The sequence below is a fragment of the Ammospiza caudacuta genome, chromosome 4, assembly GCF_027887145.1.
Source record: "Ammospiza caudacuta isolate bAmmCau1 chromosome 4, bAmmCau1.pri, whole genome shotgun sequence".
Classification (NCBI taxonomy): Eukaryota; Metazoa; Chordata; class Aves; order Passeriformes; family Passerellidae; genus Ammospiza; species Ammospiza caudacuta.
The window spans coordinates 15,526,825-15,544,867 of NC_080596.1; the positions used below are offsets into that span (position 1 = coordinate 15,526,825).

Consider the following 18,043-nt stretch of genomic DNA (forward strand, 5'->3'; position numbering starts at 1 on the left):
TGATCAAGAGGGCAGCATCTAGATGAGATCATATTCTTCTTCCATCCCTGGGTTTCTTTCAGAGCAGATGTGTTTTTGCTCTACCAGTTTCTAAAACAGTCACACATATGCAAGTGTGCCAAGAGATTTGAGTGCCTAGGAATGCTGGTAACTTGGTATGGCTAAATTTGTATCAGCAATTAGCTTCTGTAATAGGTTTTCCTGCATGTGTAATCGCTTGTGTGATTTATGTTCCCTGTGTTCATTTAGTCTGCACAGAAGCCTGGCCTGGCTTTGCAAGTCTTGGTGTCTGTGTGTGCTGCTGCTGTAAACACCCTGTGGCAGCACAGGGCTGGCCACAGCTCCCAGGTAGAGCTGAGGTGTTATTGCATTTTTCTGCTCTTGCTGATGGTCTTGCTTTTCATGTTGGATGGCATGTGGCAGGTTCCTTCTGTTAATTAGAACAAATGTGCCAATTATGTTAATGTATCTCCCGATACCAATCAGTGAATGATTAGAGACAACACATCTGTCTCTCACCAGGGAGCAGGATGACAGAAAAGACACTACAAGGTGTGTTGTTCTAAATTAGGGACACCTTGGATCGTGCCTTCCCCTGCTGGCCACAGGGACAGCTCAGTCTCCTGCAGGCTCACTTGCCAGCCCATTAGCAGCCCTGGATGTGCAGCTCCAGTGCAGCTGGCAGGATCACTGTGCCTCATGGAACTGCAAGTTGTATCCAGAGTGCTAAGGAGCTCTGGCCAACAGGTTGCTGGCTCCAGTGTGCTCCAGCTTCTCAGCATCTGCAGATTCTGTTGGTCAAGCTTTCATTCACCACTCTCACATCTCAACTGAGCAGCCTTCTCTTGCTTGTCAGTTTGCAAACATATAACAAAAATATCTTCTTGTGTAGAAAACTAGCAAGAAGAGAAAGGTTTTTGTGTCTACTTTGTTACAGAGGTTTAGTATATGAGAAAAAACCCATGTATGTTGTTGTAATTGTAATTTTCCATAGCTGTCATCCCCCAGAGGGTACACTTATCCCATCCTTCATGGCATAATTTTTGCCAATTAAATGATTGCTGTTGTGATAAGGAAAAAACTGATCCCATGCTTTTTCTACATATATGCATGACCATCAGTACATTTATCAATAACAGCTGGAGGGATGTGCCTGATTTAATTGAATACATAGAACTAGGTGCATGTTCAGGAATTGTTCTGATTATAGCTAGTAAATATACATCCTTAATATTTAGGCAAAAGCAAACATCTACTCTAGAACATCTCAAGAGAGATGAAAAATTGAGGCATGAAGGTGTGATTTGGTATCACCTTGAAGTCAGGCTTTTGTGCACTTTGAAGAGTCCATTTATATCCTGCTGGTCCTCTGTCCACTTGCCTGCAGGTGTGCAGATCTCTGGCACACAAGTGTCCAGTGCCTTAGCTGCCTGTAACTATTATTCAGGCTGCAGAATTAAATTCAGGATAAGTTTCTGCACTGACTGGATTAACAGCCTCTTTCAGCAAGGGGGCTGCACCTTGGGGAATGACATGGCATCAAAAGAGATCGTTGCTTTTAACTTCTGTGATAACAGTTTGCATACTTGTCACTCATAAGTCAAGCTGTCTCATTCTGCTTGCTTCTCTTCTGTATTTGACACCTGATCTCTTCCTACTTGCGTGACAGAACAACCCTACTCCCATCTACTCCGGTTACCTCAAAAAAAATTAATCTGAGGTTTGGAGGTGCTGAGCACTGCAGCCACCTGCACCATAAAAAATAGGTCCAACAATAATTGAAAATAAGTACCAACAACAGTTTCACATATTGTAGTTTGCTTAATTAGTCCCAATTTCTACAGGGACTGAGGGAGAAAATACAACAACTAGAGGGGTGTTCTTTTTTTTGTGTTGCTCTACTGATGGCTAAAATATGTGTGGAAGGAGACTCCCACTGCTTGTCAAATCATCCATCAGTTCCTTCCTTCAGATTTGACATTAGAGTTTGCAACATTAAAAGACACCATAAAAACCTGGATGCCAGAAGACTGAAATAGATATATTTAAGAGATACCTTGTAAAAGAGATGGCATTTAGATTTGCACACAGTACTGATGTACTGGCAGAAAAAAAAAGACATCATTTTGTTCTTCAAACTTTTGCTGTTAGTAAATTCTGTGAGACATTAGGTGAAAAAGGATCTTTTTCCTAAGAGATTTGGTGTAGAGCCAGAGGCAATATACTGAATTATACAGAGCTGCTTTGTTTTGGGATTTTTTTTTATATTGGCAACTTCTCTTTTCATATTATCTTTGGTGGTTTTGCGGGGATGATAGGGAATTCAATGCTTACAGCTTTAATTTTGTCTACTCATTTGAGACCCAGATTGAATATGTATGGGTGTTTTTGCAGAGAGAGAAAATGTTGCAGAGTAGTGGAAAAAAGAACCATGTGCTTGGGCATGGAGCCTTGAGGGTACCAAAGGCTGCTAGAATATATTCTTGGATGGGCATACCAGAAATATTTTAAACTGAGCCTTAGACCATGTAGAATGTAGTCCTGTCCTTACTGGTGTCCTGGTGTCCTTAGTATGCAAAGCAGAGGAAGAGTACAGGCAGATATGAAAGTGGGATATACACAGCCCTGGCATAACCATCCCAGAAATAAACAGTGACATTAAAACCAAAGAAATACCTGGGTTTTGTGGGAGAGGCAGCAGTTAAATGGCAGCATACCACTGATGGAGATAAGCTCCTGGCTTGTTTTGCAGTCTAGAATTCATGCAGACTTGGCCTGCAGGTGAGCAAGGAGCTAAATATTGCCATTGACTGAACAGGAATATGTCTGTCTTGATTACACCTGAAACCTATTAGGATTCAAGAAAGGCGGAAAAAACAAGTTTAGTCATTCTGTCAAGGAAAAACAGATTATTGACTAAGAGCTTGTATCTTCCACAGTGAAACACTATTGTGATAGTGACAGAAATACAGCCTCCAAAGTTTTATGTCTTTTTCTTCCTCCCCTGTTCCTTGCAGACACATGTATCCATTTCCAGAGCCCTTGTTGCACCACTGTCTTCCAGCTCCGCAGTATCGACAGCTGTGAGGCTGCCACACCCCACAGTGATGAGCTGTGAAAGAGGGGTTTAAATCAAGCCTTCCTTGCAGCAGTGGCTCTACATTCACTAAAGGTGTAAATCTCTGGAAGCAGCTCATACCTGAAGTGCATCCACCCAAACTGGAGTAGGGGAGCTGGAGCTGGAGCTGCTTAAGGCAGGGCTAAAGGTGGGGAGTGGGTGGTGGGCACCTGTAATCCAGGCCCACACCTGCCAGCACTGCTCTTGCAGCATTGACTGGCTTTGTCTGGGGGTGAATTAAGCCCTCTGTGTTGAACACCAGGAGAAATCATTTTTTCTCACCATGGTTTGGAGTAGTCTGTACAACTGTCTCAGGTGGTTTTTGGGGTATGTCAATGCTTGGATAGTTCCTCAAATGTCTTTAGAAAAGTGGGGCTTGTGAGAAAAGAACTTGGCAGCTAGCACCTCATGAGTCCAGTGGGTTGATGGTGGTTATGTTTTTCTTCCTTTAATTAAATCCTGGGCGCAGGCTGAAGGGATCCAGTGATGTGAAGGTCCAGCTTTGATCCATCCAGGGCCCCAGTCCTGTCCTTGAGCTCACTCAGTTCAAATGAAAACGAGCTACTAGATTTGCAGCCAAATTATATTAGAGTGGCTCACAGCAGTCAGCTGGGATATAACAGGGTGTTTTCTAAGGAAGGCAATAAAGAGAATATTGTCTAGATTAAAAATCTCATATTAAAAATATTTTTCTGTGCAACCAAGGAAATCATGCTTTATTAAAGTAAAATATAGCTTACACAAATAAAGAGGAAAAATAAGCACTGATGTCCTTGTGATTTCCTATTTCCTTGGTAACTGACTATTTTGCTTCATTCTCATTGAAGCCAGACAATGTGCATGTGAGTGCAAATGCACTTAAAAATATTGGGGTTTATGATTTGTTAGTGCTACCCACTCCAGTATAGAGTCTCATGGTTTTAGACCCAGGTCAGGTACCTACAAGCTTACTGCATTACTAACTGCCTAGTTAGGCAAGATAGGAAAACAGTGGGTGAGATCTGTGCCGATTTAGGGTTTCTGGTGTTGTAGGAGAATTTTCTGTTTGCAGTTGTGTTCCTAAGATATCACCCTTTCTTTTTGCCTTGTTTCTGACTCTGAAAGCACAGACCAGCTTTTCCCTGTACAGTACCTAGCAGCCTTTGAAAATGCATTGATGTTTTCAAGGCACGGCAAGACAGCTGTTGAGTGGGTGGGATGAAAGTGGGCTGGAAGGAAAGGGTAGGCATGAAGAGTGTTCTCCTGCTTTTCTGCCCTGATGTTTTGTTTCAGTTAGTGACGTTCATCAGGTGAGTCCTTTGTCACGTGCCTTGGCTTTTAGTGTTTTCTGGGATGAGCAACGCAATCACAGATACAGTGTCTGTCCATATTGGTGTGACTTGCTGACTCACTGCTTCCCCTCTGACCCTTTGAAACCCCAAGGTGGAGTGGCTGAAGAATGAAGAGGTGATTGATCCTGTGGAAGACCGAAACTTCTACATCACCATTGATCACAACCTGATCATCAAGCAAGCCCGGCTTTCTGACACCGCCAACTACACCTGTGTTGCAAAAAACATCGTGGCCAAAAGGAAAAGCACCACAGCCACTGTGATAGTCTATGGTAGGTGATGCCTTGTACTGTTGCAGGTGGATGGACACACACTCAGAGCAGGAGGTGGGGCAGGAGGGGGGTGCACAGTGCCCTTGTGTGGCTCTGGCTGCAGTCAGTGCCCAGGCTGGGCTGCCTGTGCTGCCTGGTGACTTGCAGCCACACACAGGGACTGCAGTCAGGGGCACTGTGAAATCCCTCAGGAGCCTGATGACTTGCATTATTGGTGACAGGCAATGGTGTTAAAGAAGGAAGATCCCCCTGCACAAACAGCCTCCTTGGAGAGAAGGGGGCTGTTCCCCTTGCTGTAACACACACTGGCTGCAAACAGCAAGGAGCCACCAGGGCACATCCTCCAGTAGGAGTGTCCAAGGCATGGCTTATTACCAACACAGTTCATGTTCTTAGTGACCCTTTTCCGAAATAAGAGTGAAACTGGTAGAGAGTTTGTGCTTCCAGTGACTGGTAAGAGTGTCAGAGCTAATCAGAATCCACCATCTTCTTATAGCTCTTTAAATAAGCTTAATTTTTGGTGCCTACTTCCAAAACATACCCTGACACCATTCTGGGACTGCAGTTCGTAGGCACACAGCTTAAAACTAAATATCAGGGGAATATAAAGCATGGGATAGCATTATTCTGTGTCAGCATCCACAGTCCTGATGTGACTGAGGTAGGCCATGCTTTGTCTGGGAAAGGATGGGATTCCCTCCCAGGGTCTCTTCCAGCCTGTGTTGTGCTGCAGCTCTGTCTAACCAGTCCAAGCCTTTGCCCCTGCAGAGTTACTTCCCCAAATGCATTCCAGGTGGGGGCATCCACCAGAACAAAACCTGCTCTGATTATGTGCCAGCTGACTGAACTGGTGTTTCTTACAATCAGCTTAATTATAGGATAGACAAGTAGGAAAAAATCCCTATGATTATCCCTAATATTCATTTCATATTCAGGGTAGCAGTTAGATTTAATTGTAAGCAGTTGCTTCTCTGAAGTTACAATGAGGGCTTTTTACTTCAGTTTTTATAGAAAACTGACTGAATTGAGTTGATTAGCAGTGCTTTTGGTATCGAGGGATGGACCATGTTTTGTAACTGAGATGAATGCAGAAACATAAAGATGTAGGCATACTATAACCCTTCCTCACACATATAAAAAATTTTTTTCAAAAGTTTATTCAAGAGACATGTGTAGGGAGCAGGCGTTTTTATGGGTTTTGCTGCCAGAGCTGCTTAAGGGTTGTGCCATATCACAAACATTTGGGTTTAGGGAATCCGAGCAGTTAATGTGTTATTACCCATACCTGACAATCACAATATTATGTAGAAGAGCACAACTCCTTCTTCATTCCTCCATCTATCCCAGAAACTGTGATGGATGAAAAGGAGAGTCAGTATAAATAACTTCCCAGAGATAGATATCTTCCCAAATTCCAACAGAAAGAAATGCAGTTAGCATTAGCTCATTCTGAACAGCTTAGGGAGCTGCTGAGACATTTATGTATGCACCAGCTATGTCCACAGAGGGGTGAGTGAAGTCCTGGCATCCTGAAGTCACCTTCTTGAAAGAAAGGAAAAGAAAATTCTTGATATCTAATCAAAGCATGGGGGTCTCTCAGCATGCATAGGTGATGGGTGCATCTGAGCATGAGTGGGAGCACAGATTATCTCCCTCTGGAAAACAGTGCAGCTTTCAGAGCATGGGCTTCTGGCTGCCTGAGCTCTCTGAACCTGCAGGGATTTTTGTCATACACACTCCACCAGGCGCTTAAGGCCGGGTCAGGTTGGTTTTCAGGATAAGGCAGGTCACCTGCCAACCCTAATAGTCATCAAGTGATATTTTTCATTCAGCATCAGCATTTCTTCAGCTTGTACAGTGACTCCTGGCATGCACTTGGTGTGCTGGAGATGTGGGTTTGTGCTGTTCAGTGCTGTTTCTCGTGCCACGTCTTGTGGCCACTGTTCGAGGCCTCATTACACAGAGCCAGAAGCTCCCTGGGGCTGCCCAGGCTGGGCTGTTTGTGTCACCATGCTCTTTTTCTCCTGCTTTGCAGTGAATGGAGGCTGGTCCACCTGGACAGAGTGGTCTGTGTGCAATAGCCGCTGCGGGAGAGGCTTCCAGAAGCGCACGAGGACCTGCACCAACCCTGCCCCGCTCAACGGCGGCGCCTTCTGCGAGGGCCAGAGCGTCCAGAAAATAGCTTGCACCACTCTGTGTCCAGGTTCAGTATGAACAGCACACACAAATACTTTGTCTGTCATCAGTCATTTCAGAGCACTTGCAACGGCTTCCTTTTCATTATTAATAAATCCAGCATCTCAGGGAATTAATATTCTAATGTAGTGCATAACCAGATAAAATAGTGAGCACATCATATCAAGCAGCACAGGTTCCAGCCCTTCTTTTGCACACTGCTTGCACTGTGGTCTCAGCTCTTACAATTCAGGAGATTTGGGGAGCATTCAGAGCTTCAAAATGTAGGAGATAAAGGTTGAAAGCTCTGGAAAAGAATTGGGATTTGAATATAGAAAGCAACTGTGATGTAAATATATTTGCAATGCCTGTTCAGTCCAGCTGTCTCAGCAAGTAAAGCATCTGGGATGTGGATATTAAATTTGAGGCAGATGTTTACCTGACATACAATTGTCAAATACAAAGGCATTTTTATTGGTGGAAAGAAATGTGCATCCATACTTTTGGAAGTTATTTATATGTAAGCTTCTGAAAAATACAAAATTGTTTCAGGACATGAAATGTAGTTGCTGACTTCTTGTGATAAAATTCTGCCATCTGTCCTACTGTCCAGTGCTCTCCTACTACTGACCCACTCAAATCGATGGCAGTAAGGCCATCTTCAGCTTGTGAAGTTTGGTAATCCAGCTCTCTCACTGGAACAATTTTATATATTATTCTTCAGCTGTTCATTTTAGTGTTTTTGAAAATAATTTACAGGATTTTGAAAGGTGCTAAACACATTCCTGGTTCTGCTCATGTGAAATAAATTGGTGCGTCCAGAGATTTTTTTTAATAGAGAATATTTAACATTAAATATCTTCCTATTAAAGAAGAATTTCTGGAAAAGTCTAACCTGTGTGTTAAAAATGCCACCCTCCTGCCACAAAATTAAATCACAGATTCCTGGCTTGTTGCTTGCACACTTTGAGCACAGATAAACTGGTTAGAAGTTTATGTAATGGGGAGGAAAGACCAGACATGGGGCTGGGGCAGAGAGAAAGGAGATGTGGGGGTGAATGTGCATTTACAGGCCAGAAGAAGAGCAGGCTGATGATTCTTCTGCCTTGCCAGGAAGGGCTGGGAGTTGCAGACTGGCTTGTGCTGATATGTGCATTGTTCTGCCTTGGTCTCACTGTTGTGTCTCCTAACAAGTTGTGTCCTCTCCTTGTCTCAGTGGATGGCAAGTGGACATCCTGGAGCAAGTGGTCCACGTGTGGCACGGAGTGCACCCACTGGCGCCGCAGAGAGTGCACGGCCCCAGCTCCCAAGAACGGGGGCAAGGACTGCGAGGGGCTGGTGCTGCAGTCCAAGAACTGCACGGATGGGCTCTGCATGCAGGGTAAGTGCTCTCTGCAGGACCTGGGATGCGTGTGGCAAACCATGAAATAACTGCAGATCAGCATCAATGACCTAAACTCACAAACCATTGTAGGAGAAATGAGTTAGGGACCAGTTCTCAACCAGCCTGGACATCCCACTCCTCTTGCCTGGAACATGGAACAGTGAAGAATTAGAAAGAGCCTTCTATTGCCTTCCCTCTCCACCAAACTGCCCTCCTCTCTATATTGGCTCAGCATCTGTCCAGAGAAGCTTGGCAGTGGTTCTTACAGCGCTGCAAATGGAAAAATAGAGCATTTAGAGCAAAGCCAAAAGAGTAAACTTGGCCAAGCAGATCAGCTTCTGGCTTCTTACTGTCAGGAATGGTGAGTGCATGTGTTTCTATTTATAACAGTTACGCTCCTTTTTCAATTTCGGGTGACCTGTGGTAGAAGGAGGTACACTGTATCAATGCAGAGCTGATGCAAACTTCCTATCTGGTTGCCAGCATGCTGCAGCCTCATGAAGATCAGCTTTAGCACTGAAGTCTATTCCACCTGTGCCTATTCAAGCAGTGCTCCTGCCTTTCTGACTAATAGAGAGAGAAGCAAAGAAATGCAGATTTTGAAGTGTAATTCTGACATACACCAATGAACAATTATTCAGCTCTACATTTCATCCCTTCTCAAAAATGAGGTCTTCTCTGCTCTGCTGGTGCATCAAAACTCCCTTTCACGTTTCATTAGTGAGCCAGAATCCTCACATACAGCTCTTTCCAATTCCTTCATCCCATCTCTCCACAGTACTTCTCTGTCAAGCCTCAGCTTTCTGTTGTCCAAAGAGTTGTGGCTGTACCCATCCAGTACATCTGTGTACAGATCATAAAATGCTTTGAGTTCTATCATTAAAAAAAGGAGTAAAGAATTCTTATTCTCTGAGGCAGTTTACTTTTGACTGAAATATTCGTGATGACAGAAAATGACATTACCAGCTAATAAATTGGTCAGCTAATATATAGCTCTTTGAATAAGGGCTATATAGGATAGTTCCTATGTTGGTAGTGATCTCTGAGCTGCCCTGTGGCACAGCATGACCATTTACTTTGAGGTTTCCCAGATTTACAAACATCTCCCTCGATGAGGCTCACACAAGCATTTCCATCATGTTAAAAGCTATTAGTCAATGTCAGTGGTCTATAAAGCTGTAATCCCTCTAAACACTTGTTTTTATGGTGAAATTGGAAAGGTAACATTCAGAACTCCTCTCCTTTTCATTTCTAAGGATAAGGAAAAAAATCCAGCTACATGTTACTATACAATACCTTGGTGACTTTTATTGTAGGGAAGCTAATGCAGCCCTAGTTCCAGCAGTGTTAATAAGTCATTATGGCAAATTAGGAGGAAAAGATGCATTTCCCCACACAGAAGAGCTCTTCACTATCAGATTATATTTAGACAGGTGTATGTCATCTTTGTGTATGTGCATAAAGAGAGCCATTTAAGCAGAAATCTTGTGGAAAAGTAGATATAATAGTACAGCAGAATAAAAGCCCTGTAGGGATCTCATTTATCTGTTGATGGTATATTGCATTTTATTTGTGAAAGTGGATGCTGAGCATAAAGCAGAGGTCTTCAGCAGGAGAAAGGGTGAAACTGTTGTGAATCCTATTCTGCTTCATATATATGTATATAAAAAATGGTAATGAAAAATATGCAGTCACATAATGACCTGCTTAGCTCCAGGGGCCGTGATAATCCTTCAGTGCTGGAATTTAATGGCAGTGTTTTAATGGTGTCTTTATACTCTCAGGGTTTCATATACCTGTAAAACTTCCAGTCCTGCTCCCTGATCCATCACTGCTGAGAAGATTGATTTGCTGTACTTTGTGGCTGTGTGCCTGCTGCTCTCTCTTTCTCTCCCCCCTTCCCTCTCTTTTTCTTTATTTATCTTTCTCAGTTTATGCAAAATCAATCTGAACACTTACATTTTTGCTTGTGTGGATTTAAGTTCTTAGAAAATCTGCCTGCTGAGCCAGGAAGATGCACAGCATTCCTTTAATTCCTATAACAACATGCCTCTTTCCACATTATTTGAAGCTTTGGTGGTCTGGCCTGGAACTGACAATTCTCTTAGCCTGGGCACCTGTAGATTCACAACAGTCTTTTCCAGTGGCTTCATGCCACTGGATCTGGCATGGCACATGTGGTGTGGAGGAAGCTTCAGCCACCTTTTCTCTGTGGCCACAGCCTCCTGGGAAATCTGCTGGCCAGCTGCTTACCTGCACCGTAGCCAAATGCTGTTTCTAGGTGCCCTGATGCTGCCTCCTTGCTGCCAGTCTTTAGTGAGAGCCTGAAGGTTGACAACATGGGTGTAGTTGAGGTCAAAGAATTAGTAGGCAGACACTCTGCCAGGAGTCTCTAGTCTGTTGCTCTGACAAAAACTCACTTGTAAATATATATCTCTATATAGCTGCGTGTAAAAGATATCCTGGAAAATGCTGGATTGAATGAGTCTCATTTACAAGCCCTTTCTCTTCCAGTCTATTATTCACTTCAGTAGCATCAGCTGGATAAATCAATAAGCTTTTTCATCAGACTGCCCCTGCTCCAGCAAAGAGCACAAGTCTGCACCACTATTGATTTCTGTGGGGATAAAAACAGTGGCGCTTTCTCCATCCCTTGTAATTACAGTATTTTACACCCAAAGCTGTAGTTTGTGCTTACCACTGACTGTGGCATTTCTCATGCAACTCTGCTGTTGCATTTATTCAGACTAATCGTCTTGCTGGTACACACATACTCTCCCATATCCAGTAGTTTGTGTTTTTCTGTTAACATGAAGGGATGAACAGCCATTAAACTAGAGAGCCCATAGAGACCCAGCAGGCTGAATTGAAGAGGAAAAGCAGATGTAGTGAAAATTTAGAGCAGTCATTGCTATTTTAAGTTTTCAAGTACACAATATTGTCTAGCAGTTCCCATTATAACAATTTCATAATTCCCATAATAGCATTAATAAGATCTTCTGGAACAAAATCTGCTGTAGGTGTAAGAAGAATTGGCTGGTTACCACCCACGCTAGTTGCATTATTGCCTCCATAGTTGCATTATTTCCCACTTGATGTGTGAGTACTGTGGTAAATACTTCAGTGCAAGGAACAACACTTTTAGAGGCACGCACTGCATCTCACAGGGGATTGCTGTAAACTGAAGCACTGCAATTAGCCCTTCACTTGTATCACCTAATGACTTTGGTGGGTGTTCTGTGCAGGGAATGAGAAAGCAAAGCACTCTCCTGCTGCCTCAAACTTCAGTACAAGTAGTTCCCTTCACTAGGTCACAAACATTTTTAAAGCAATGTACCAGGAGAAGTGTTTTGCTGGACTCAGTCTGGAACGAGTGCGAGATCACTTGTGTGGTACAAAACTGCTGCTTTTGCTTTGCATTATGTGTAAAATTCTGCTGATAGTCAAGAAGAGGGGCACAAACATTGAGGAGAGTTAGCTGTGCTTCATGGTTATGTTGAAGGCTTATTACCTGAGTTGTGACATGCAGCTGTCGTGCTCACAGCAGGTCACATACATCCTTTCTGTTGAGGATCTGAAGTTACAGTGTTCAGATTTCCATTGTCCCTGTCCTGAATGAGTAAGTACAGCAGGTCCATAGGCATAAGGTTGGTGCCTGCTGGTCGTTTAGGCTTTTCTGAAATCATGCCTGGGATGTGCAGGGTTGGCACTAGCTCAGAGGGAGAAAACCAGTGCCCCTTTTTCTGCTCACTCTTGGCTTTAGTCAACCACTGTGGCTTTTCATAAAAGGCTGGCTAAGTTGTGCTTTAATTTTTATTCTTTTCTCAAAACACAAAGCTAACTCTCTTACAGCAACAAGCAAGATAATACAGAAGTACATGTTGTTGCTTGAGGACTATGGGTTATATAGTTACACAAATAGTACTGTTGCTCTGTGAAATAGAATTGCTTACTTTATACAGTCTCACGATATGGAACAAAAATCGATCATTGAATAGGAACAAAAGGAAATTTCCATCTGGGAATCATTGCCAAGGGTCATTAGATTCAGTACGGAATTTCCCTCTGTTTCTTGAGCATGAAAAGACTATGTGCTACTGTAATTAAAAAAAATGGAAGAAAATATTCAAAATATCTTCACTTGTTGGTACAGTACTCTGGACTAGGTCTCAGGTCACTCTGATGGTTTCCCTGCATGCAGCTTAACTACCTGGAAATGCAAATAGCAGATGCACCACTGGAGGAAAAGACACCATACCATGGTGAAGATGTTATTACACGACTAGTAATGCCATTCCTTCTTAGAAAAGGCTGCTTTCTAGTCAAGAGTGAATTGATGTGATGTGGTGGCAGCAAATCTGTATTTGCTGAGTGCTCTGAAATCCTCCTCTGAAAAGCAGTGTGAAGTTCATAGGGTTCCCTCTTGCAATGATAGCGCCTAAGCAATTGAAAAAGATGCAGTTTATCCTGCTTGGACATTAAATGGCAAAATGCTTCTCTTTTTCAGTCTTGTCTCTGTTTATACAGATCGAGTGGAAAGCAAAGTTATCCTGATACCAGCATCTCTTTCTTTCCAAAGCATCCATATTCTGCACATGTCCTGCTTGGTTAATGCAACATGTCAGAAACTCTGATGGAATCAGAATTCATTTCCCCTTTTGGCTTGATTTTAAAGCAGGCATTCAGGGAAGAATTACAGGGCCGAGCAGCTTGATGAGGACTACAGGTCCACCAGAGCAGATCAGTGTGCAAAGGGCAGGGGTATGTTTTCCAAGCTCCAGAAGGTAAGCAGAAGTCTCTCGAGGGAGACTGCAACAGAAGCCTGTGTGTGCAGAGGAATGAAATAGAACCTTTTATTAAGAGCATGTGGGTCAAGAGAGAACTTCTAATGCATTCAGGCTGTCAGCATAATGACACAGCCACCTGGTCTGTTTTGGCCTAGCAGGGGGAGTTCATTCATTTGAAGCAGGCGTCTCATCTGTCCTAGAGGAAGTTTTCCATAATATTGTTTTTTGATATGAGTAAAGGGATGTGTTATTCCGTTTTCTACCCAGCTACTATGTAATGGTGTGGCAGCCAAGGGAGTTCATGCACACATCTCAGAGTTATGACTCATCTCTATTTTATTGTAGTGACATGAAAAATCCCTTGCTGAGAAGCATCCGTGCTCTGATGGGCTCTGTGCAATTGAGAGCTCTTGCCTAGAAAACCAACTGCTTGAAGCAGATAAAAGTGTTGGGAGAAAGTAGAAATGCAGAGCCACAGGCAGAACCCAGGGCAGGACATCCCTGTGTCTTAACCCCAGTCAGTTCAGAAAGAGCCACCTCCTCATTATTTTTAAAGAAAGCAAGTGCTGTAAGATCTCTAGGCTGTTTTCAAAAATCTGCACTAATTAAAAAAAATAATATAGCTATGCAGAGAGGAGAAAAAAGACAACCTTGTCCATCTCTACTTTTCATTTTTCTTTATCCTCTTAGGTTTTCTTTTATTCTTCCCTATTCCTCTACACATTAAAAGCTCAAAAAGTTACTCAGATAGATGAAAGAAGAATTCAAATCTTATGAAGTCTAACTGATACATCGATTTAATTGTAGAAGAAAACCACCCCATACAGAGACAATAATGTACATTTATATTAGCCTTGTCATATACAAAGGCAGATATATTTAATGATTTTTGCTTTTCTGTCGGGGTGTCAGGCAGGGCAAAGTTACATAAGCACCTGAAGGCTCATCAAGGAGTAAGTGAAACAATTAGAAGTAAAACTCAGTGCTATCTATTTCTATATCTGGACTAACAAAATTATTGGCAGCATGCTTAGATGAAAACTCATACTAGGGAAGGAAGTTTCTAGAATTTAGGAAACAAACATTGAGCTGATCAGCTGATTCTGGAGTCTCTGGACTTTCTGAGGTTGTAGGCTGGGGAGTACAAGTTACGTTATGTGTGAGCATACAAATCTGCCAAAAATTTTTATACCTGTTCCATGTGGATAAAGTATGCTTTCCATGACCCTTTTGCTCCAGAATTCTTAACAGTTTTGATCCCCTCTCCTAGATCCTCTTCCAATTGTCCCTTCCTTCATCTAGCTGTTTGCCATGGATCCTCTCTCCAGTGGTGTCCCTTGTCCTCATTTCAGCACTCTTGTCCCACTGCAGCAAAGTGAACCCCGGGAAGTCTCTCTAGCATTCAGTCATCGCAAGAGTGGAATTTACAAAGGCACATCAAGTGACTTGCAGTGCTAGGAATGTGTTTGCTTTTGCTGTCAAACATGCATAACAAACCCAGTGCTGAGGTCCTACTAAAGACTGACAGAAGATTTAACTAAAAGGTCAAAGTCCTCAACTGCAGAAGACCGTGTAATGTCAAACTTGGATATTCCAATCCACATCAGATTTTAGCCACAAATTATCCTTCTCTTCCATCTTCCCTTATTCCCATATAGATGTCATGCATGTTTAAATTCAGGCAAGACCTTTCTATCAATGTTAAAAAAATGTCAGGATCTAATTTAAAATGAAAACATAATTGCAGACTTAATTATAGAATATCATGAACTCCTGTTCAAGGAGAGAACAAGAGAGTGTCCCCATTGAATTCAGGAAAGATCTGAGATAATACACAAGTAAATAATCAGTCACAAAACCTCAAGCTCCCTGTTTATTAGCCCACCCTGAATATGCCAATAATTAGTCCTTCAGAAGGGAAGTAAATTGCTGTGCATTATCTCTGGGATGCCTGATATCATATCTGACCTTCAGCATCATTACTACAGACATGAAGGTCTTTCTTTAGAATAGAAAATGTAAAGAGGGAAAATCTTTCTGTCTACGGGAAATCTTTCTGTCTGAAAGATTTTTGCTGTGCCAGGGACTCTGCTGTTGGTTTGTTTTTTTGTGTTTTTTTCTAATTTTCCTCATCAAGCTGCTCTGCCCTGTAATTCTTCCCTGAATACCTGCTTTCAAATCAATTAGAAATTTTTTTCTAATTTTTTTCTTATTTTTTTTCTAATTTTTAACCACCACAAGTAAGGTATAACATATCACGTCTTCTTGGTCTTGTGATACATTTCCTGGGAAATAGCAAGGGAGAGAAACAATTAGCAGCAAGTAGAGTTCAAATTTTATTGTTAATACTTTTCCAATCTCATTAGCAACATGTTAAGTGAACATGAAGCCTTGATACTAAACAGTCAGAATATGGGGTTTACTCTAAGATTACTCTTGTACCATTAACTCTGCCCCTTGTGGAAAAAAAAAATGCTGGAAACATGCAGTCTCTGGTCAGTGGAACTTGCACAAAGCAATTTAAAACTCCTGAATGTCAAATTAAATCTCCTAAATTTTTTTTTTGTAAGCTGGGAATATGTGACTGGCCATCATAGATGGAAACCTAGATGGACTTAGATGGAGGCCAAAAGCATTGCAATGTATCTTAATTAATATTTTGAAAGTCTTCTCTGAAAGCTTTGAGCCTTTGCACACTATACTGATCATCTAGAATTTCCTTTAAAAGTACTGAAGAAACTCAAGCAAGCTGGTGATAGCTGTAGGAATGATAGTGAATGAGGTAAGGCAGAAGGAAACAGGACTGGTAATGCAAGGTCACAGCCACAGTGCTGCAAACACTGCAGGGACATATAACTTTTTCTTCCTTGTCTCAAAACCCTCTCTGGATAATGGAATTCAGAATATAGAATTGATGAATGTCTCTTCCCATGAGTGCAAAGAAACCTGAAATTAGGCTGACATGGAATTGAGAATGGCACTTTACAGGGAAAGGGAGACTGGCTGAATTTCTAGAACTTGGAATTTGGAAACAGCAATATATACTTGGGGGGAGTTGAGGATTTTTTTACTCATTGAGATCCATTGAACTAGAAATTAGCAACAAGAGAAAAAGTTACTAGGGTTCTTAAACCAATTTTATTCAAACTTTCCAGTATAATTTATGAGACTGAGACTTATTATAGAAAATTCCAGCAAAATCCAAAGATTTAAAATTATATTCTGAGCTACTGGAGCTGGCCCAATGAGGAAGGTAATATGATTTAATGCTGAAAGAAGACTTCATCTTGGGAATTAATAACAGAAGCAATTTGGTGCAAATTTTTTGGTTTTGGTGTGAAAAATAATTACCAGCATGCTAGCTTTGAGTTATCAGATACTGGAATTCATCTGATGTGTATGTATCACAGCAAAAAAAAAAAAAAAAAAATTACTGAGTTGTTTCAGTTGTTTCATGTCACGTTTTACACACCACACACTAACTTTAAATCATCCAAGAACTACTTCCTTCAAATGTTAAGCATCTGCATGTAAGAATCAATCTCTGTTTCTGTTTCCTGAGAAAGGAAGGCAGCAGTTGAATGCATGGCATCTTGTTTTCTCAGAGGTGATTTGAGGGCATTGATGGAGCAAAAAGGGGGAAAAGTGCTGCTACAATTTGTTATGCTCAACCTGTTGAGTTCTTTGCAAAAGGATGATGTTCTTGAAGCACCTCACGTGGTCCGGCTTTCAGAGGGACCATGGAATTACTTGAGCTCAGCTGTTTTTGAAACTGCTACAGAGAGAGTAAAGAGAGTTTGTAGACGAGAAGCAAGTGGTACCAGATTAAAGTATGATGCATTGAAGAAACTAGCAGTTATGGTGTGCTTTATGCAATCTTCACCTTATTAAAGGAAAGTGCAGGTCTCCAGTTCTCACTGATTTCGATAAAATCTCAAACTATGTATCATTAACTGTGACCTCAACAGCTAATGCTATAAAACTATTTCTTTGTAGAGTAATTGTAAATATTTTCTTACATATGACCCAAACTGCCCTAGTAAATTAGTGGCCAGAAATATAATCTTGAGCTGCTTCACTTGTTTTACCTATATAGTTGCCAAAAAGAGGGAAAATAGGCAGGAAAAATACAAACAGAAAACTGTGTCCTTTTCTTTCTCTCTTACTTAAATATTTTAATTTCTGCAAGCAGCAGAGTAAACTATTTTCATAATCTGATCAGTTCACTCTAAAATTGATATTCATTAATACAAATTCAGCATGACTAGAAAGCTAGCAAAACCAATTATGGACCAAAAAGGGAAGCCAAAGTTTTCTCTGCATGAAGCCGTGACTTAGAGTTTTATACCACAGGGACAAAAATTCTCTTTAAAATATTCCAGTTCACAGGCCAAGGCAGTATATTCCCATGGCTTTCTAGGCAAAATCAAACACAGGATTTCAGAATGCCCATGGTCATGATCCTGAGCTCCCAGGCTGAGCACCATGTGTGTATAAATGCCGATGAATATGCTGAGGAGTAGATTCTTTCCCAGTGGAAGAAGAAGAGGTTAGAACAGTCATTCTGGTGACTCTTTGGTGACAGTCACATGCAGATATGCTGAGGGCTGTTCAGTGACACAAAGCAGCCTCTCTTGCCTCCAGGGGCCTCAGGCACAAATGTGCTCCCAGAAGGTCAGAACAAGACATGCAGGATCAGAATGCTCAGGCTAGACTTCCAATGTTTGGGGATCATCTGCCTTCACAAACTGCACCAAACTAATTAAATGAGCTTGACAATCTATTCAGTTAAATGGTTACAATTTCCCAAATCAGTGCCAAGTGTGACTGATGCTTTAATTGAGTTAGAGCAAATTGATAAAAAGCCTGCTGTAGTCTTTTCTATATGTCAACATTGTCTTGGTTAATTTTTCAAGTACAATCTGACACATGCCCTTCTTTGCTTTTCCCAGTGTGTTGAATCATTATAAAGGTGA

General features: G+C 41.8%; 1 protein-coding gene across 2 annotated transcripts in view; it reads left to right on the plus strand.

The window, feature by feature from the left end:
- The window catches only part of UNC5C (unc-5 netrin receptor C), a 243,332-nt gene that overhangs the window by 192,074 nt on the left and 33,215 nt on the right, over positions 1 to 18,043 (plus strand). For both annotated transcript variants that reach the window (XM_058803456.1, XM_058803458.1), the window contains exons 5-7: positions 4,541 to 4,721; positions 6,757 to 6,924; positions 8,113 to 8,277. In XM_058803456.1, the coding sequence (XP_058659439.1) occupies positions 4,541 to 4,721; positions 6,757 to 6,924; positions 8,113 to 8,277 (514 nt within the window). The remainder of the gene's footprint in view (positions 1 to 4,540; positions 4,722 to 6,756; positions 6,925 to 8,112; positions 8,278 to 18,043) is intronic.